The sequence below is a fragment of the Solanum verrucosum genome, unplaced genomic scaffold, assembly GCF_900185275.1.
Source record: "Solanum verrucosum unplaced genomic scaffold, falcon-dt-bn FXZP01000263.1, whole genome shotgun sequence".
In the NCBI taxonomy this organism is placed as follows: Eukaryota; Viridiplantae; Streptophyta; class Magnoliopsida; order Solanales; family Solanaceae; genus Solanum; species Solanum verrucosum.
This window is the reverse complement of record NW_026020353.1, coordinates 755,917-774,300: the sequence shown is the minus strand read 5'-3', so window position 1 is coordinate 774,300 and position 18,384 is coordinate 755,917. Positions and strand designations below refer to the sequence as shown.

The following is an 18,384-nucleotide window of genomic DNA, read 5'->3' as shown; positions in this document are numbered from 1 at the left end:
AGCACTTTACGAACCATGTATGGTCCATGCCAATTCGGTGCAAATTTTCCCTTGTACTCATCTTGATGAGGGAAAATACGTTTGAGGACTAATTGTCCTTCTTCAAATGGTCGAAATATCACTCTTTTGTTGAAAGCACAAATTTTTCTCTAATGATATAATTGACCATGAAAAACAACGGTCATCATCTTTTCATCCATTTAGGCTAAGTGTTCAATCTGATTACGAACCCAATCAACATTGCTCAGTTCGTCTTCTTGAATGATCCTCAACGAAGGTATTTCAACTTCATCATGTATCATTGCTTCTACCCCATATACTAGCAAGTACGAAGTTGCTCCAATTGATGTTCGACCGGTGGTTTGGTATCCCAATAAAGCATATGGTAACATCTCATGCCAACCTCTATGATTATCAATCATCTTTCTCAAGATCTCTTTGATGTTCTTGTTAGCAGCTTCTACGACTCCATGCCTTTTTATATTTTATGAATACTTAGTCAGAAAAAAAAAATCGAGGTTGAAAAATCTGAGTTTTATTAATTTGCTTTGGTTTATAGATTTGAAAATTCGACACAAATAATTTGATTTGATATTTGATAAACTCAAATGAACCCATCCATATACACTCTCATTGTCAGTTAGGAGATTACACTAAATATGTTGTTGTAACAATAACTCACAAGTTATTACTTGCGTCCTTAAGAATTGTTTTATGTCGAGACACTAAATATGTTGTTGTAACAATAACTCACAAGTTACTACTCGCGTCCTTAAATAATTGTTTTATGTCGAGATACGCTAAAGATGTTGTTGTAACAATAACTCACAAGTTATTACTCGCGTCCTCAAAGAATTGTTTTATGTCGAGATACACTAAATATTACTTAACTCCACATAATGACCATTACTTCATAATTATTATTATTATGGTAACACTATGAGTATCTCTAAGGGCAGTGTACACACCAATTTAAATAGGCATAATACATAAATGTATCCTTTAACTTGGCCTCATTTCATATTTATACCATTAACTTTGGGTGTACACAAGTAGGCACTTAAACTTTTACAAAGTTGAACAAGTAGACACATGAGTCCTATGTGACATAATACATGTAGGACACCCCATAAGATGCAAATTTCCATGTAGGATGTCACGTAGGTCGTGTGTGTCTATTTGTATACAAATTTAAGTGTACTTGTGCACTCAAAGTTGAAGGATATAATTAATATGAAATGATGCCAAGTTAAAGAGCATATTTATTATATTATGCCATTTAAATAAGTAATTTATAATACTCTCTTTCTTGCTGCCAAACATATACTTAAATCTATAAAATATAGAAACTAACAAGAGCAGTTATTGAAGAATTTGTATGTTCCAAGAGTGGAAATTTTATTTGAAATTGAGAAAAATTTACAGATTAATAACCCCCCATCTTCAAATAAAAATCAATAAATATATACTTCTAAACTCAAATGAATTTGATGTAAAAGAATGCCTATATTTGCCTATATGGATTGAATAAATATCCAAGGCACTTGTTATGTATTTTTGCTATATTAATTAATACATATATAGATTAAGCAAATGCCTAATCACCATCATTAAGGTGCATGGATATATTAACAAAATAAAAATATGAATCAATCAATATGAGCTTTCCATTACCTATCTTCATTCTTCTGCTAGATTAATAAACCCCTGCAGTAATGCAACTTTTTTTTCTGAAAAATATTATGTTTAGCTGATGCTTACAGAGTCTGTTTGAATCGATTTGCATACGTCTAGATGGTTCAATCGACACGTTCCTAGAAGAAACTCTGGGAGTTCTTCTGGTGTATTACCCTATAAAAATATGAATTAAACAATATGCAACTATTTTCAAGATGAGAAAAGAAGTAGAGTATTTTATTAAGAAGACGATGGTTTATACCTGTATCAGAAATGCCATTTCGATAACAAGATTGTTCAAGTATCCGAGAACAAGGCTGACCACACCCCGTGCCACTGTTGATGATCCAACATCAATGCCAAGCTGAAATATCAACACAAATTTCCTGGTTAGTATTTGAAATGAGAGCGTAACAGAAAAGAGCTTTTTGGTCAGTAATGATGTCCTCTTTAGTCGTGCATTTTACCTCTAGGTAATTTCTTCCTCGAAAATAATGCACTTCTAGTGCTTGACCAACCAAGCAAGCTTTCTTACCAACACTCTGCTTCACTATCCAGGATCCCTATGGATTATTAGTCAGTAAAAGGTTTAATATGGGATGCCTGTATATTCATCCAAGTGAAGAGAAATGAACTTTAGCTTATATTATGTTGGCATAATACATAAATATGTTCTTTAACTTGGCTTCAACTGACATTTATACCCTCCAACTTTGAGTGTGTATAACTAGACACTTAAACTTGTATAAAACCCAATAAATAAACACGCATGTCCTATGTGGCATAATACACATAAGATGCCACATAGGACACAAAATTGTCATGTAGGACGCCATATAGGACGAACATGTCTATCTGTTCAATTTTATACAAGTTTAAGTGTCTACTTGTTGCGCACTCAAAGTTGGAGAGCAAAAATGTCAGCTGAAGCCAAGTTAAAGGGCATATTTATGTATTATGTGTATTATGTTTAGCTAAACTCTTGCTTCATGCCCCTAATATACCAACCTTGGAGATGTATGGTATAAGCTTAAATCTTGAATTCCTAAAAGAATCATCTTCATTGACAAAGCGCTCAAGTAACGGTGTTTCTTCCAAAGGAGATGTCAACATGTAATATAGAGCAAGATTGTAAGTGGTTGCACCTGGGACCTGATCCATTTAACGGAACAGGAATATTTAAGATTAGAAAGTCTAGGTGTTTGATGATTATACATTTGTAAGCTGAAGAAATGACCTGGATGCTGATAATGAAAAAGAACTCCAGCCTACCCTGAGAAGCATATCTCTGTACATTGCAAGAGAAATTTTAGATAGGCAATCTATAGAAAAACAAGGTGGAACTTGTCGCATGAATATATTGATTGCTTTTATTGTTTACAACCTTCTTTTATCACATTTATTCACCTTATTGGCATCAGTCCCAAAAAGAATGACAAGTTACCTGCGCTATGCCTCCGGGACGACTAGCAAGGTCATCTTCACGTCTGTCAGATCTTAACCAATCAGCTGCAACCATTTGCATCAAGGTACTCTTGGCCTTAACCTAACAGAAATGATGAACTACTACAATCAATATATCATTTACAAGCCATGGATTCAACTTTAAGGTTTGTATTTTTGAAATTATGGGTTCATATATACTATTTCTTGAAATTTTTATGCATAAATTTGTTTCCACATCAATATTAAAGGGAAGGCTTCATCCGCCTCTTCTTGAGGGGGATTTGTTACCATTTGTACAAAGTCCTATTCTTATGTAATGTTCATGCCACAACTATATGTAGCATATATCTAGGAATCTTGGATTGACTTATTTTAAGCACCTTTTGGCTTTTAAGCTTTTTTAATTTTATTTTTAGAGGTGATTGAGAAACACAAAAAGTGCTTAACAATTTCTTTTAGGCTGGAAAAGTACAAAAATAAGCTAAAAACCAAATGTTGGGTATGACGAACGTGTTTGGATTTACTTTTTTTAAGTGACATATAATATAAAAGCTAAAAACCGTAAGTTTTAAGAGTATTATACAGTGCGTGATCTTTTACAAGTCATTACTAATAAGAGAGAGAACCTTTTCCTGGTCTGCCAAGTAACTATCAGCACGAATCAAAAATGACGATGGATCGACAGCAGCCCAACTGCAGGGCATACCAAAACTTTGATCTTTTTGAAGAGTTTCTCCATAGCAAAATGACACACACTCTTGATCCCGAGCCATTTCTTGCAAGTCCATATAACCCTTTTTCTGAACTGCAACATTTGAAAACGTAGATAACATATCATTAACTCAGAGTAACAACAATAATAAAGCATTCTTCATTTTCAAGTCGTCACTGCCTTTTAATAGAACAACACTAACCTGTAAGATCGTGTAACTTTTTCACAATATTTGCCGTGGTCAATTTTGTGTGGTAAGATTCCTGCAAATTAAGGGATGAAAGAACTTTGCCATGAAACAATTCAATATTTAACAATTTTGATAAAGGATATAATAATGACACTACAACAAAAAAAATGTAGCGGCAATTATTTAACGATAATAGCTTAATTGCCGCTAAATATGTATTTTTAGTGGCAATTAGCATTCTTTGTAAATGTTCCTAAGGCCTATAGCGACACTGGATCTAATGACAGTTAACTAATGTCGGTAAAGACTTCAAACTCTTTGTTAATGTGTATATTTAGTGCTGCTAAAAGTTGTTTTTGATATAGTGTGATAAATGACTTCATACTCAACCAGTTCTAAAAAGTAATACAAGATATTGAAAAATTTAGATACAAGAGTGTACCATACAACCCACTTCTGGACTTGCATTTGAAGCCCAAGCGTGGTGTTCGTCGTCTGATGGTTCAGGAACATCGTAAAACTCATCAGCTGCATCATCCAATCTGGTGAGATTTGAGGATACTGGATTTTTTGCTTCATTTGTCACTCTTTCATCCGTGATCATTTTATAATCGACTTCTGTTTTGATCTCTTCCTTTTCACTAACAGGCAGGTCAATATCCCTTGTCAGCACAGCCGGTGACAACTCTGAGAAGTAGTTCCCTTCCTTTGCTTTGAACATATCTCTTAATGCTGTAACATAAAAGAAGACAACACAAGACATATCAATGAAACATGCACTATAAAATGGTCCATTTCTTTTTTGTGCACTGAAAAATACCAGCAATTCTCTCAAGGAAGCGGATGGTCATGGATACCGTAGCCCCTTTCCTCATATAAGGTTTCCATAACTTCCAATCAATAGCAATCATATGCTTAATAATAGATGGCTTATCATGTTTGGTTGGAGTTATAACATGTCCACCACCTAAACAATTTCCAAAATAATGCATCAGAAAAAAAAATGTAAGGGAACTCATGCATGTCTTAATTAAGACATAGTCCTAGGAAAAGGAAAAATCAAGCAGAACAAATATGAAGGAGTAAAAAAATTTGAAAAGTAGTGTTATTTTAAGCTAATTTGAAGTTTTGATGATTTAACAAACTTTCGAATCTAACAAACAACCTGGTCGAGGAAAGACTGCGTACATGAAAAATACAAAAGACATATGTCTAAAAGCTATCAAATCTGACATGGTTGGTGCATGAATTTTTAGAGTAGCAGGCTCTCAGTCTATAGCTTTGCTCCAAGGGTTTGTGTCCATATCATATTAGTCTCTTCTCCAAAGATACAACTCAAGATTTGGCAAACAATGTCTTGAATTCTGAAAATTCATAAGTTTACAAAGAAAAGCCATCATCAAGGATAAACACTGCTCATACTCAACACGGGACCTAATGGAGTGCTGAAGAGTCTTCGTTGTATTTTGAGCTTTGTGTCTTGTATTCTTATATTGTAAATCTACTCCTAAGTTATAAAGGATAATAGATCGGTTGTTTGTCTAAGTCTTTAGGTTGAGTCAGATTAACTAGAGTTAGTTAGTCGGATCATCTATGTTTTAGTGAAGCCTCTTTACGTCATTGTTTGATGTTCTCTTGGGTAGAGTGTCCTAGGAGTGTCAACTAGAGTTAGTTGATGTGTGGGTGCATTAGAGTTGCTGTTTGTTTATGCTCTTATCTTCGATATTTGAGTTGGTGGCTAGAGTTAGCCTTGTTGGGTTCTTGAAGTGTAGATTAACTAGCGTTAGTTGGTTTAGTAGGCAATAGATTTTTGCTTAGTTTCTTTTGTAGTAGAGTTGCTACAGTAAGGGGGAAGAGATTAAGAGTTTAATTCCTAGATTGCAAGAATTTGTAATATGAAACTTTGCTCATTTGAGTGAAATGGAGTTTGGGTTGAAATCATGTGAGTACAGGTCATTGTTTTTATCTCCCTTGAGCAAGGGGATTTCCACGTAAAATCCTTGTGCTTCATTTACTTTGAGTTATTTATTTTCCGCACTATTATTATGTTGAGAGATCTGGTCCAGTGATCACTAGTGAACGCATCCATTCTAACAATTGGTATCAAAGCTCGGGCTCTCTATCTAGGTAACATCAAGTGAGCGATTCTTGTGAAAAATGGCGACTCCACTAAACTTGCAAAAAGGTCAGTCTCCTACAAGGCCACCTCTTTTAGATGTATGACTTATGGCCAAGGATAGTGAGCTATGGGATGTTATTCGTGAAAATCCTTATGTGCCAACTATATAGAAGTAAAAGATAGGCATGTTATAAGGGTCCTTCCCAAAACCCGACAACAATATAATAACTCCGACAAAAGGAAAATTGAGAAAAATCACAAAGCTAGAAAGTTGTTAATGTGTGGCATTGGGGCTAATGAATATGATCTAATTTCTTTCTGTGAATCAGCCAAGGAAATTTGGGATCGTTTAAGAACACAATATGAAGGTACTAAGCAAATAAAGAAATCTAAGTTGGATTTCCTCACTACTTAGTTTGAAAGCTTCACGATAAAAGAAGGTGAATCTATTCATGATATGCGTACTAGATTCTTCACCATTATAAATGAGGCCATGTTCCTGGAAGAACGTATCATTGCATGCAAGCAAGTCACTAAGATATTAGACATTCTTCCCAGATCTTGGATGGATGAAGTTGATATTGTTGATGAGACAAGGGATCTTGAAGTATTGACGCTGGATGCTCCATTTGAACATCTTCAAGTTCATGAGATGCATAGAAGAAAGGACGGTCTCATTCTCAAGGGTAAAGACAAAAGGTTGAATCCGATTAATGAGTCTGATCGGAAGAAAGATGCAAAAAAGGATAAATCACTTGCTCTAAAGGTGTCACAAAGTGAAATCCCTGAAGTAGACGAGAACATGGCCCATCTCACTTAAAGATTTCAAAAAATTGTGAGAAAACATGGAGATCTGATGAAGAAAGTAAATCTTGACAAGGCTACAAACTCAAATGACTTGTGTCACAAGTGTCGTAAACCAGGTCACTTCATCAGAGAGCCCTATGCACAAGGGTGAGCACAAGGAATATGTCAAGTCTGGAGGAGACAAGGACAAAAGAAGGGACCAAGTCGCTGACAACTCAAGCAGAAGAGAAACTGCTGATTATATGGTTTAGAAAGCTCTGGTCGTCTGGGAAATACCTCAAGTGATTCAGGTGATTCTGAACACCCTGATGATTCTTCCATGTTCACTTTAAAAGAAGACGAAGAAATATTTGATTATATGTTTGCCTTCATGGCAAAATCAGAAGAGGATGATGATAATGAAGAGGTAACCCTATCTGACTTCAAGCAAAATGTGAATATCTTCTCTATTGGAAAATTGAGAAAGCTAGTTCTTGTACTAATTGATTCGATCAGTGAGCTAACCACTGAGAAGGATCTGTTAAACAATAGCCTAGACATCTTTCATGATGGAAAAATTACTCTGGTTACCCAAACATCTGATATAGAAAAACAAATGGTTGTTTTAGACACTGAAAATCTAGAACCGAAGGAAAAGATAAAAAAGGTGACCGCAATGATTTCTAAAGGAAAGAACGAGGCCAACAACTTGCAGCTTAAACTTTAAAATAAGTTGTGCACTGCTAAAATTGAAGATGCATTTGGCTTTAGAAAGAAATCATGTGTTGGAGAGGGACCTGGTTCGTATAAAAGAGGAACTAAACAAATCCCTCAAATGGACCACGTCCTCTAAAATGCTTACACATTTAATTATTCAGGGTAACAACAACAGAAGAGGGCTGGGTTGTGAGAAGATAGATCCATCATACAATCCTCACAACAAATATGTTTCTGTTGCTGATAATTTGCTATGTGTGCATTGTGGTCGAAATGGACATTTTAAGAAAGATTGTCTTGTTTGGAAAAAACATGAAGAAAGTTTTTCAAACTATTCCAAATAGAGGAACATGTACAAGAAGGGCCCTAGTTGTGTCCTAAGTTGAAGAAAACCAGTCTGCCTTACTGGAAATTATCACTCCTTTATCTGCTTATTGGGAACTCCGTCTCAAATAGGTTCCGAAGGCTAAGAAGTGATTTGCTATGCAAGTGAGAGGAGTTAGCATCGGTCAGTGTTCGTTCATGAATAGTGGATGCTCAAAGCACATGACTGGAAAAACTAAAAACTTCCTCTCTCTCAAGGCACTTCAAGGTGGATGTATCTTTTTTGTCAATGGCAAGAAAGGTTACATTCTTGGTGTAGGCAGGACTTGATAGTCTGTGGAACACTCCATTGAAGTTGTGTACTGTGTCAATGGGTTGGTACAATCTTCTAAGTGTTTCAAAGATTTGTGATAAAGTAAATGGAGTGAAGTTCTTATCAGATAAATGTGTGGTTACAAACTTGATCTCTCGGATGGTGATTTTGACAGAAAAGAGATGCAAGAACATGTATATTGCTGATCTAAACACTACTCGTAGTAACAACCTCACTTGCCTTAGTGCTCAAGGTGAGAATACTGACCTATGACACATGAGACTTGGACATGTGAGTGCTTCTCTACTAAACAAACTTGTGTCAAGGGACCTGGTTCATAGTCTACCAATGATGAAATTTGCAGATGAAAAAGTTTGTAATACTCATGTTAAGGGGAAGCAAACCAGCTCATCATTCAAATAGAAGAAGCAAGAAAGCATCATAAAAACTCTTGAGCTTCTCCATATATATCTGTATGTTCTAGTGAAGACTTAGATCAAAGAAGGAAGGAAGTATATTCTTGTGATCGTGCATGACTTCTCAAGGTTCACTTGGACTATGTTTCTATGTGACCAACATGTGTTTGATCAGGTTAATCCTCAACGGAACTCCTTATGAACTGCTCAACAATAGAAAGACTCAACTGAGTTAACTAAAGGCTTTTGGTCGTAATATATTTTGTTCTAAACATTGGGAAGGACAATATTGGTAAGGTTGATCCTAATAATGATGAAAGAGTACTTGTGGGATATTCTTCCTCCAACAAGGCTTATCGGTGTATATAAAAAAATTGTGCATTGTAGAAAGTGTTCATGTGATTTTTGATGAGTCTAGAAGAATTGAGAAGTTGAACAAAGAGAATTCTGAGATTAAAAATCTCCTTTAGATTCAGAGAGACACTCTAAACGGTGAACTTGCTAAAGAACATCCTCCTTAGGAATCCAGAAATCCCAAAGAAGCTGATACAAATGATGAACCTAGTGAGGGACCTAGTCTGGTACACAATTTTGAATAAAGATGATGCAGTTCAAACTAATAATGCTGATTTTGAAGGTGAGAATGAAGAAGCTGATCAAGCTCAATTTGAAAAAAGCAAAGCATGACACTTGGTTCCTCGACCAGCTGATAGGTTGTCCAAGTTCCTTTTCGACAATGGTTTCCAAAGATGTAAATTGAAAAAACCCTCCTTTTGAAATCAAAAGGAAAGAAATTTCTGATCATTCAAATATATATCGATGATATCATCTTTGGAGCAACCGCCGTGTGAAGAGTTTGTTGCACTCATGAGTAGTGGTTTTTGAAATGAGCATGATAGGAGAATTAAATTTCTTCTTGGAGCTTCAAATCAAGCAAACTTCTAAAAGTACCTTCGTATGTCAAGAAATGTACAAGAAGTTGTTGAAGAAGTTTCACATTTTGGATGCTAAGAAAATTGATAATCCCATAGGGACCAACTCGAAGCTGGATGCTGATGGATCTGGTCCAGATGTAAATGATACAACGTATAGAGGAATCATTGGATCCTTGCTATTTTTCACTGATAGCATACCTGATATTGTTTTCACTGTTGGAATTAATGCAAGATTCCAAGCTTGTTCGAAGGAATCACATTTGAAGGCTGCCAAGAGAATCATGAGACATTTGAAGAAGACAGGGACCTGGTTCTATTCTGTCCATGAGGAGATTTTTTTGATGTGGACGAATATGTTGATGCTGATTATGTAAGGTATCAAGTTGATAGAAAGAGTACATGAAGAATGGCTCATTTTCTAGGCTCATCTTTCATTTCATGGGGAACTAAAAGGCAAGATTCAGTTGCTCTTTCATAAACTGAGGTAGAGTATGTAGCAGATGCAACTTGGTGTGCTCAACTCCTCTGGATCAAACAACAACTTGAAGTTTTTAGATTGTCTAGTCAGACTATCCTTCTCTTGTGTGATAACACAAGTGCTCTCAATATGTCTAAGAACCCACTCCATCATAAAAGGACTAAGAATATTGATGTGAGGCATCACTTTCTGAGGGATAATGTTGACAAAGGAAATATCATCATGCAATTCTAAAAGACCAAAGATCAAATTGCTTATATCTTCACAAAAAAACTTGACTAGGGACCTGGTCGAGATAAACAAATTGAAGTTGGGGATGCTGAAACTTGACTGAATGGATCTTGCTTGAAGCAATTAACCCTCTCATGACTATGTAAAGGGAGTGGGTATCCTTGTTTTTCAGTTATATATGTTTTAGCAAATTCAGTCTTATACTTTTTTTGTAGGTAAATGCACATGGTAGAATTGTTGAAGGAAAAGAAAGGTCAAGATAGATCTAAGCAATTACATTTAAATTATAGAGAGGGACCCGGTCCATTCTCGAAGGTTAGAACTCTTAACATTGCATCTTGAATTATGCATGAGAACCATTGCAATTACCACGTGTTTGCCATCCAAGTATCTGACGGTTGTCCCATCATTTGAATACCAAATGACACTTCATTTTAGGAGACATGATACACCTTTTCACTCCCTTTTGTACTCACTGTTTCTTTCAATCTCCCCAGAAAATTCAAATCCCCTTAAAAATAAGAAATTTTCAAAACCCTTTTTTGTCCTCTTTTCAAGAATTTTTTGATGAAGAAATTCTTGAGTCAGAAGAGGGACCAGGTTCAACAAGCAAAAAGAAAAAGGTGGAAAAGATGATGTCCAAAAAATAAAGGGTTGATATTCTGAGAACTCAAAATATTCTCAATAGGAGGGTGTCTGACCTTGAAATGAAAAACAAAATCAAGCATGAGGAGTCTGATTGATGTTGTAGAGATTCAGAGTAGGACCCATTTGTTTGAAGGTCACTTACATGGTTGCATGAGTCAGAAATGAGGGACTTCTATTACAACATGGTTGTTGTAGATGATGGGAGTCTAAATACTCGGGTAGGCAATTATCTCTTCGATCTGAATGAGGAAATTTCAAGAGATATTCTGATTATGCCCGAGGGAAGAGATCAAGTTGGATGTTGGAGGTTCTAGTTCAATAGTTTGTTATGGAAGTCAACAAACTCTCAAATCTCAGTGGTGCAGGTATTCCTAAGAAGTATCTTAAAGGGGAATATTCATTGTTCTTTGAGTTTGTCATTAAGGTGTTTTTGCTTAGGTTTCTTTTTAAAACAAAAAAAATGGTTCTTTGGCTGCTGATCTGTTAATCTTGAGCCCTTGAGTAAGTTTGAATTTATCAATCTTTCTGCCATAATGTTAGAACACATGCACATGATCATATCTGTTAAGGATGGTACATATAACATGAGATATGGGTACCTTCTGACTTGGCATGTGAATGTGTGGAAGGGAAGACCAAAGAAAAAGAGTAATATGTCTAAGCTATTGGTGGAACCTGAGAAACTCAAGCTTGTGTTGGAAGCTATGACAGTTGCTCTTGCTAACAGGGATACTGAAAAAGTTTTCCTGAAGGCTCAACTTCTGAAAGCACAATTAGAGGGACCAGATTGAAAAGAACTGGCAACCCCATGAAGGTTCAACATGAAGCCCTGGTAACAAAAAATGTTGAAGTTCAAGAGAGGCTTCTGCAAAACCATGCTCAGGAAAATGCTCTACTAACCTTACTCTTTCAATCCCTTGCTCCTAAGACCCCCCCCTCTCTTCCTAAATTCTTGTGTTAGTCCCTGTTCTTCCTCTTCTATTGTAACTTTGTGGGTATTGTCCTAGTTCTCATTCGTAATAATATTTGCAATGTTTTGACTGCTGATCTTTTATTTCTGAATGAAAAAAAGCCTTGTTTCTACTGACTTGTCTCATTACTTTATGCATTTTTAGTCATGCTCAGTGTTGCCCAAGTGGCTATGAATTCGCTTAAACTGCATTTTTGTCAACTTGGTTTACTGCTTTCACTCTTTTTTATGATGTCAAAAGGGGGGAAATTGTTAAGGTATGAGATCAATGTTAGCAACTTGAAAGAGTGACCTGGTGATAATGATAGGGGGAACTATTTAAAGGAGGGAAATTGAATAAGTTTGTCAACATCAAAAAGGTCATTTTGGAGTTGATTTGAAGTTTTGATGATTTAACAAACCTCGGGAATGATGAAACAAAAGGACCAATGCCAGTTACTTGAAGAGTCATACTGATAGGGGGGAGAAGTTGAATAAGTTTGTCATCATCAAAAAAGGGGAAAATGTTATTTTGGAGTTGATGTTATGTTTTGATGATTTAACAAACTTCGGGATATAACAGGGGACCAGATCCAGGAAAGACTTGGTCTTTTGGTATTGGGACCGATGATAGGGGGCATGAGCGAAACCAAGGGACGAAAGTTGAAGTGGTTGGATATTAGTTTGTCATCATCAAAAAGAGGAAAATTGTTATTTTAAGTTGATTTGAAGTGTAGATGATTTAACAAACTTTCAGATCTAATAAGGGTCCTGGTCGAGGAAAGACCGCGTACATGAAAAAGACAAAAGACAACTTTCTAAAAGCTGACAAATCTGACATGGTTGGTACACGACTTTTTAGAGTAGCAGGCTCTCGGCCAATGACTTTGCTCCAAGGGTTTGTGTCCATATCATATTAGTCTCTTCTCCAAAGACACAACTCAAGATTTGGCAAACAATGTCTTGAATTCTAAAAATTCATAAGCTTACAAAGAAGAAGCCATCTTCAAGGATAAACACTGCTCATACTCAGCAAGGGACCTGATGGAGTGCTGAAGAGTCTTTGTTGTATTTTAAGCTTTGTGTCTTGTGTTCTTATATTATAAATCTACTCCTAAGTTATAAAGGATAGTAGATCGGTTGATTGTCTAAGTCTAAAGGTTGAGTCAGATTAACTAGAGTTAGTTAGTCGAATCATCTATGTTTTAGGCAAGCCTCTTTACATCATTGTTTTGATGTTCTCTTGGGTAGAGTTGCCTAGGAGTGTCAACTAGAGTTAGTTGATGTGTGAGTGCAACAAAGTTGCTGCTTGTTTATGCTCTTATCTTCGAGATCTGAGTTGGTGGCTAGAGTTAGCCTTGTTGGGTTGTTGAATTCTAGATCAACTAGAGTTAGTGGGTTTAGTGGGCAATAGAGTTATTGCTTAGTTTCTTTTGTAGTAGAGTTGCTACAGTGAGTGGGAAAGGATTAAGAGTTTAATTCCTAGGTTGCAAGAGTTTGTAATCTGAAACTTTGCTCCGTTTGAGTGAAATGGAGTTTGGGTTGAAATCCTATGAGTACAGGTCGTGGTTTTCACCTCCCTTGAGCAAGGGGGTTTCCATGTAAAATCCTTGTGCTTGATTTACTTTGAGTTATTTATTTTCCTCAGTATTATTCTGTTGAGGGACCTGGTCCAGTCATCACTAGTGGACGCATCCATTCTAACAAGTAGGCATCGCTACATCTTTTTCTTGTATGAAAGAATACAATACCAATTTATACTTGAGAAAATTCAGAAAGTACTAGCTAAGCTTTTAAAACTCATTAAATATTTATTAACATGCTTTGCCGCTTTTAATATATTAGAAAAAGGAAGAACATTAGATTCATGTTTTACTTCAAATGACACTATTTGAAGAAACCTATTTGAGTATGAATCTGAAAACAAGAGATCATCAGATCTTGCCGACACACGTACTTTGTCCAATGGACAGTGTTATGGTACAATAACCCTTTTTTCCTTTAGGATTCTTGGGAATAAGTTCTAGGTATATGAAGGATAATGTTGGAACCTCATTGGCAATGACAAAGAATGAAATGAGTGCAACAATAAAAGGAAGCTAAGCTTACACATTTGAAACTGAAAATTTATCGGTGAGAAAATAATGTTTGAAGGATAGGAGTGGTTCACCTGTTTGAGCTTACTTATGTTATCAGTCCCAAACCTGTTAAGAAGGTGGCTTGCAGTAGGTCGGCAGCCGACATAAAACTAGTCAATTTATGATGAATAGCCAATCCCAACTATCCTATTATTGAGGTTTAGATGATATAGGCATGGTGACCATAGAATGGAAATGGGAACTACTACATGACATACGAATTCCATTTCAGAATCTCAAAGTTAAAAAATACATTACTTTTAATGCAAGCACGAACATATCCATTTTGTGGCGGACACTTGCTGTGAATGACAGAATGATAGAGAATAACTGCATATAGATAGAGTAAGTAACTCAGCATATGGCAATTTTTTTTAATAAGTTCATAAAACATTTTGTTTGATTACCATATGTGCCATCTTCCTCTCTTCTCCAGTAACGCCGTAGTAACAAATCTCTTCTTTTTGTTCCCCTGCAAAATGAGTGTTAATCCAAACTTACACTATGAGGTCAAATTTGTAATAGTTATGCGCCTCACCAGGGAAGCCAATGGTTGTATAGTTGAATATGTACTATATCTGTATGACCATCGAGGTGCTCAACCACACAGCCTCTGTAGAAAGAGAAGTCCCATCTGTAGAAAGAGAAGTACAAAGAGGTACATTTCAGAATTTGGACTAATTAGAACTTGTCAAATTGCAAAGACATGAACGAATTTCCTCGCAGAACATTATTCAACTCCATTTAGGTTGACTATATTAGTCATCACACAGGAAACGGTACAAGCTCATAATTATTATTGAAACAAGTATATGCCAAATAATCGAAAGAACTGTAAGAGGAGTCAAAAATATTACTCTATTCTTGATGGACCAAGACACATGAGTGTGCGGAAAATGGCCCCAGATGTTCCTTCAATCACACCTACTGCCATTATCGCTGGAGAACCATCCCTTTGCTGAGTTACAAAACAAATGTCACACCAAGGAAATATCTACCTAAATCAAGAAACTCATACATAACATATGTAAATAGCATATACCTTCCCATTTGAACCTTTGTCCTTCGCTTCTTTGAACAGCCGCAAGCCTGTGTGAAAACACAAAGGTTAACATCTATCATTTCTGTCTTACGTAATATGAGTCTTCTTTCATATAAAGTAAAAAAGATCTAACTGGTACCATTTTGACAGCCAAATATCTTCCATGGAGAAGGAGCAATAACATCAAATGTCATCGCATCGACATGCATAAAAGAAGCAGCTGCCATATCAATGGAGCTCTTATGAGCAATACTTTTAGAAACACTCAACCTGCAAAACCATAAGTACAATTCAGAGAGCACAGATACCCTGCTCCACCTGGATAAAGCCACCAAGACCAAAAAGTGAACTAGCAATCAATTTTGAATATTTTAAAGAAGGGAAAAGGCTCAAATATGTCATCGAACTATGAGAAAACGCTCATCCATGTCATCCGTTAAAACTTTGGCTCATCTATGTCATTTCAGTTAACAAATAATGGCATGGATGATACTTTTCTCGAATGGAAATGTGAGCCAAACTTTTAACAGATGACATAGATAAACCTTTTCTCAAAGTTCGATGGCATATTTGAATCTTTTCCTTGAGTATCCAATCCAAACTAATTCTCAATGGATAAATTGCTTATTTCTTCATTAATAACCTTCAGTTGTTATACTCAATCATGTAAGGGCACTATAACATCAACTATGTCACAGTTACATATAAACAAGTTGAGAACTATGTGGAAGTGTATTTCATTATTTTAATAGAATCTCTAGTTCTTCTGTTTAATCAATCAAACACTATATTCCATAATGCTCCCTTATGCTCAACTTGGTATTAAACAAAATGGAGTTCATTTTATGAGCAGTCTAAGCAGTGCTGCCTGCCTAAATAGATATACAAGAACCTAAGATCAAATCTCTGCAAACAGAAAGTAAAATAAGAAACCACGTGGCACTTTATTATAAGCTTATACCCCTGGTTGAACACAACATGTCAAAGTAAAGTATGTGGATGACATTAATAAAGGAAAGAAAAAAATATGAAGGGTGGTAAGAAAATGAAAGACTTCAGATTTCATTTTATTCTTATATGTCATAGTTGTTATATTGTCCAACGTATTGAGAGAATGAGTTGTTGTCTCATTATGTGGTTTCTGAATAATCTTCACCTCATGAGTTGGCTTTGAGGTTGGGTTAGGACCAAGATCCATTTTCTTAACAAGATATCAGAGCCAGTCCAATCCATGTAATTAATGTATATCCTAATATTAATATGTTATCCATACTTAAGATGTACAATCCGTAGTGTGCATAGGATGTTAGCATGCCTACATTTATGAACGGAATGAGTAGTCTCCTTACATAGTATTGGACAACCCTCACTTTGTAAGCTGACTTTTGAGGTTGAGTTGAACAAAGTTTATTTTCTTAACGCTCGTTGTTTAATTAGGTACAACATATATCTTTTATTTCTAGTGTATATGTTGTACAAATAGTTATTTGAATATAAAATTAAAGGTTAACCTGAAAGGTTGCCATTTTCTTCTTGAAGGGGCATTTAAGCTTCTTTCTGTGTTGAGTGCAGAATCCTTTAAACAATGTATCCAATTAGCGGCCTCTTCAGGACTGGTCGCTCCCAACTACAAAAAAGATGAATATAATGACTTGTATATCTGAGTTATATCCTGAATTCACTTAGTAATGGTAACGGAGCGTACCTTGAGTTGATCATTGTGATCAGAGGTATTATACAAGGTGAAAATGAATAACACCTACAAGGAGCAACTGAGATCATTTAATAAGAAAAAACCGGAGAAAGGCAACCCTTGATTTAGCCTTAAAAGTATGAAACAGGTAAAAACATAGTACTTTTCTATGAAAGGTCTCTCTTCCATTGTCGGTGACACGGATGCAAGAGTCTATTATTGCACTTCTTACTGGCTCCTAACATACAACGGAAATCCAATATTAATATAATTCTCATACAAATGAATAAATTAAAGATGAAACAATTCTAAAAGCCCATCTAGTACCTTGCTTCAACTGACTTACGAAGAAGTAACAAAAGGATAAAGAGAGGAGTTTACTTGTGCAAAGGCATAAATAGACCTACCTAGTGGCGGATTCAGAATTTTCACTCACGGGTTTGGAAAATAAAAATATAAATGTGTGAACTAGAGTGCAAAGTACAAAGTCCAAAGAATTACATTTAAAAAAATTAGGAAGTAGCCCAAGTTGCACAGTCCAATACCACTGGGCTATCTCTCTTCTTTGATTTAGGTGGTTCAAAATTAGTATATATATAGAAATATTGAAAATCTACCCTTTATATACAACAATGTAATTTTTTATCGAGGGAGTTTGGGTAAACCCCTGTCGTTCACATAGGTCTGCCCCTGCACCTACCAACATAGACTTTTTTTATCGATGAATATGATTGCAGTACCTCTGTTGGTGAAGTGGGAATGAATTTGAAGCTTTTGAGGCAGTTGTCTTCGAGAATGAAATACCTTTTACGCGAATATTGCAGACCAAACCTGTTCAATCTCATAAGGCAAAGCCACCCCTCCATTTTTCCTTGCAATCCCATTTCTCGTTTTTCCTCTAAGATTAGATTAGATTTTCTACATATGAAATTCAAATATCATATACATAATTTTGAGAGGAACCATTCATAGGATACGAAAGCAAGCAAAATGTGAAGGGTGACAAATGAAATGATATGATCCTCTGATCCCACAAAATGGAATCAGAGAATCAATCCGCCGGAGTTGTTTTATGACACTTTCTTGGCAAACTGTCAATGCTTGAATTCCCTTTTTCTGTTTCTTTTCCAGTTTCTCCTCTTCTCCGCGCTTAAACAAATACTCAATTTTTTTTCTCCTCTCTCCTTTCTCTTCACATTATTTTCTCTGTTTCACTTTCAACTTCCTATATTTACTCTCTTCCCTTCTCTTCAAAATTGGATATTACAACACCCCACCAATCATTTCTCAACCAATTTTACTAATCACACAAATTACAAACCTCTTAACAATTTGTTATATCTTTTTTCTCTTTTTTGGTTTAAGTTTTGTCCATCTATATTATCATGTAATCACAAACTCTTTTTTTTAAAAAAAATAAAAAATCTTTTTAGTACTAATAGTACCTGTGTGATGCCATACAAAATCAGGCTTGGCAAAAACGAGACTAGGGACCATGATCCCCGCTTTCTACCTGTGGTTACTATTAGAACACAAGCCAACGAACTCAAAACCACGACACAATGCGCGA

The 18,384-nt window shown here is 35.8% G+C and overlaps 1 protein-coding gene across 3 annotated transcripts; it reads right to left on the bottom strand.

Moving 5' to 3' along the window:
- Window positions 1-1,708: 1,708 nt before the first annotated feature.
- LOC125837583 (protein ENHANCED DISEASE RESISTANCE 2-like) lies at window positions 1,709-17,703 on the bottom strand. 3 transcript variants are annotated; one of them, XM_049516676.1, is made up of 20 exons: window positions 17,555-17,703; window positions 16,978-17,052; window positions 16,827-16,880; window positions 16,633-16,748; window positions 15,261-15,391; window positions 15,122-15,168; window positions 14,937-15,037; window positions 14,618-14,713; window positions 14,487-14,551; window positions 14,338-14,409; window positions 4,846-4,992; window positions 4,468-4,757; window positions 4,038-4,098; window positions 3,750-3,928; window positions 3,122-3,223; window positions 2,915-2,965; window positions 2,686-2,829; window positions 2,145-2,240; window positions 1,940-2,041; window positions 1,709-1,851 (listed from the first exon to the last, which is right to left on the bottom strand). In XM_049516676.1, the coding sequence occupies exons 1-20, from the start codon at window positions 17,696-17,698 to the stop codon at window positions 1,747-1,749; spliced, it is 2,178 nt and encodes a 725-aa protein (XP_049372633.1). In that variant the 5' UTR covers window positions 17,699-17,703; the 3' UTR covers window positions 1,709-1,746. The 3 variants fall into 3 exon arrangements, with proteins under 3 accessions (XP_049372633.1, XP_049372636.1, XP_049372635.1); XM_049516679.1 differs by having other exon boundaries at window positions 1,710-1,851; window positions 16,827-16,893; window positions 16,978-17,045; window positions 17,555-17,700; XM_049516678.1 differs by having other exon boundaries at window positions 1,710-1,851; window positions 16,827-16,893; window positions 17,555-17,695.
- Window positions 17,704-18,384: the final 681 nt, after the last annotated feature.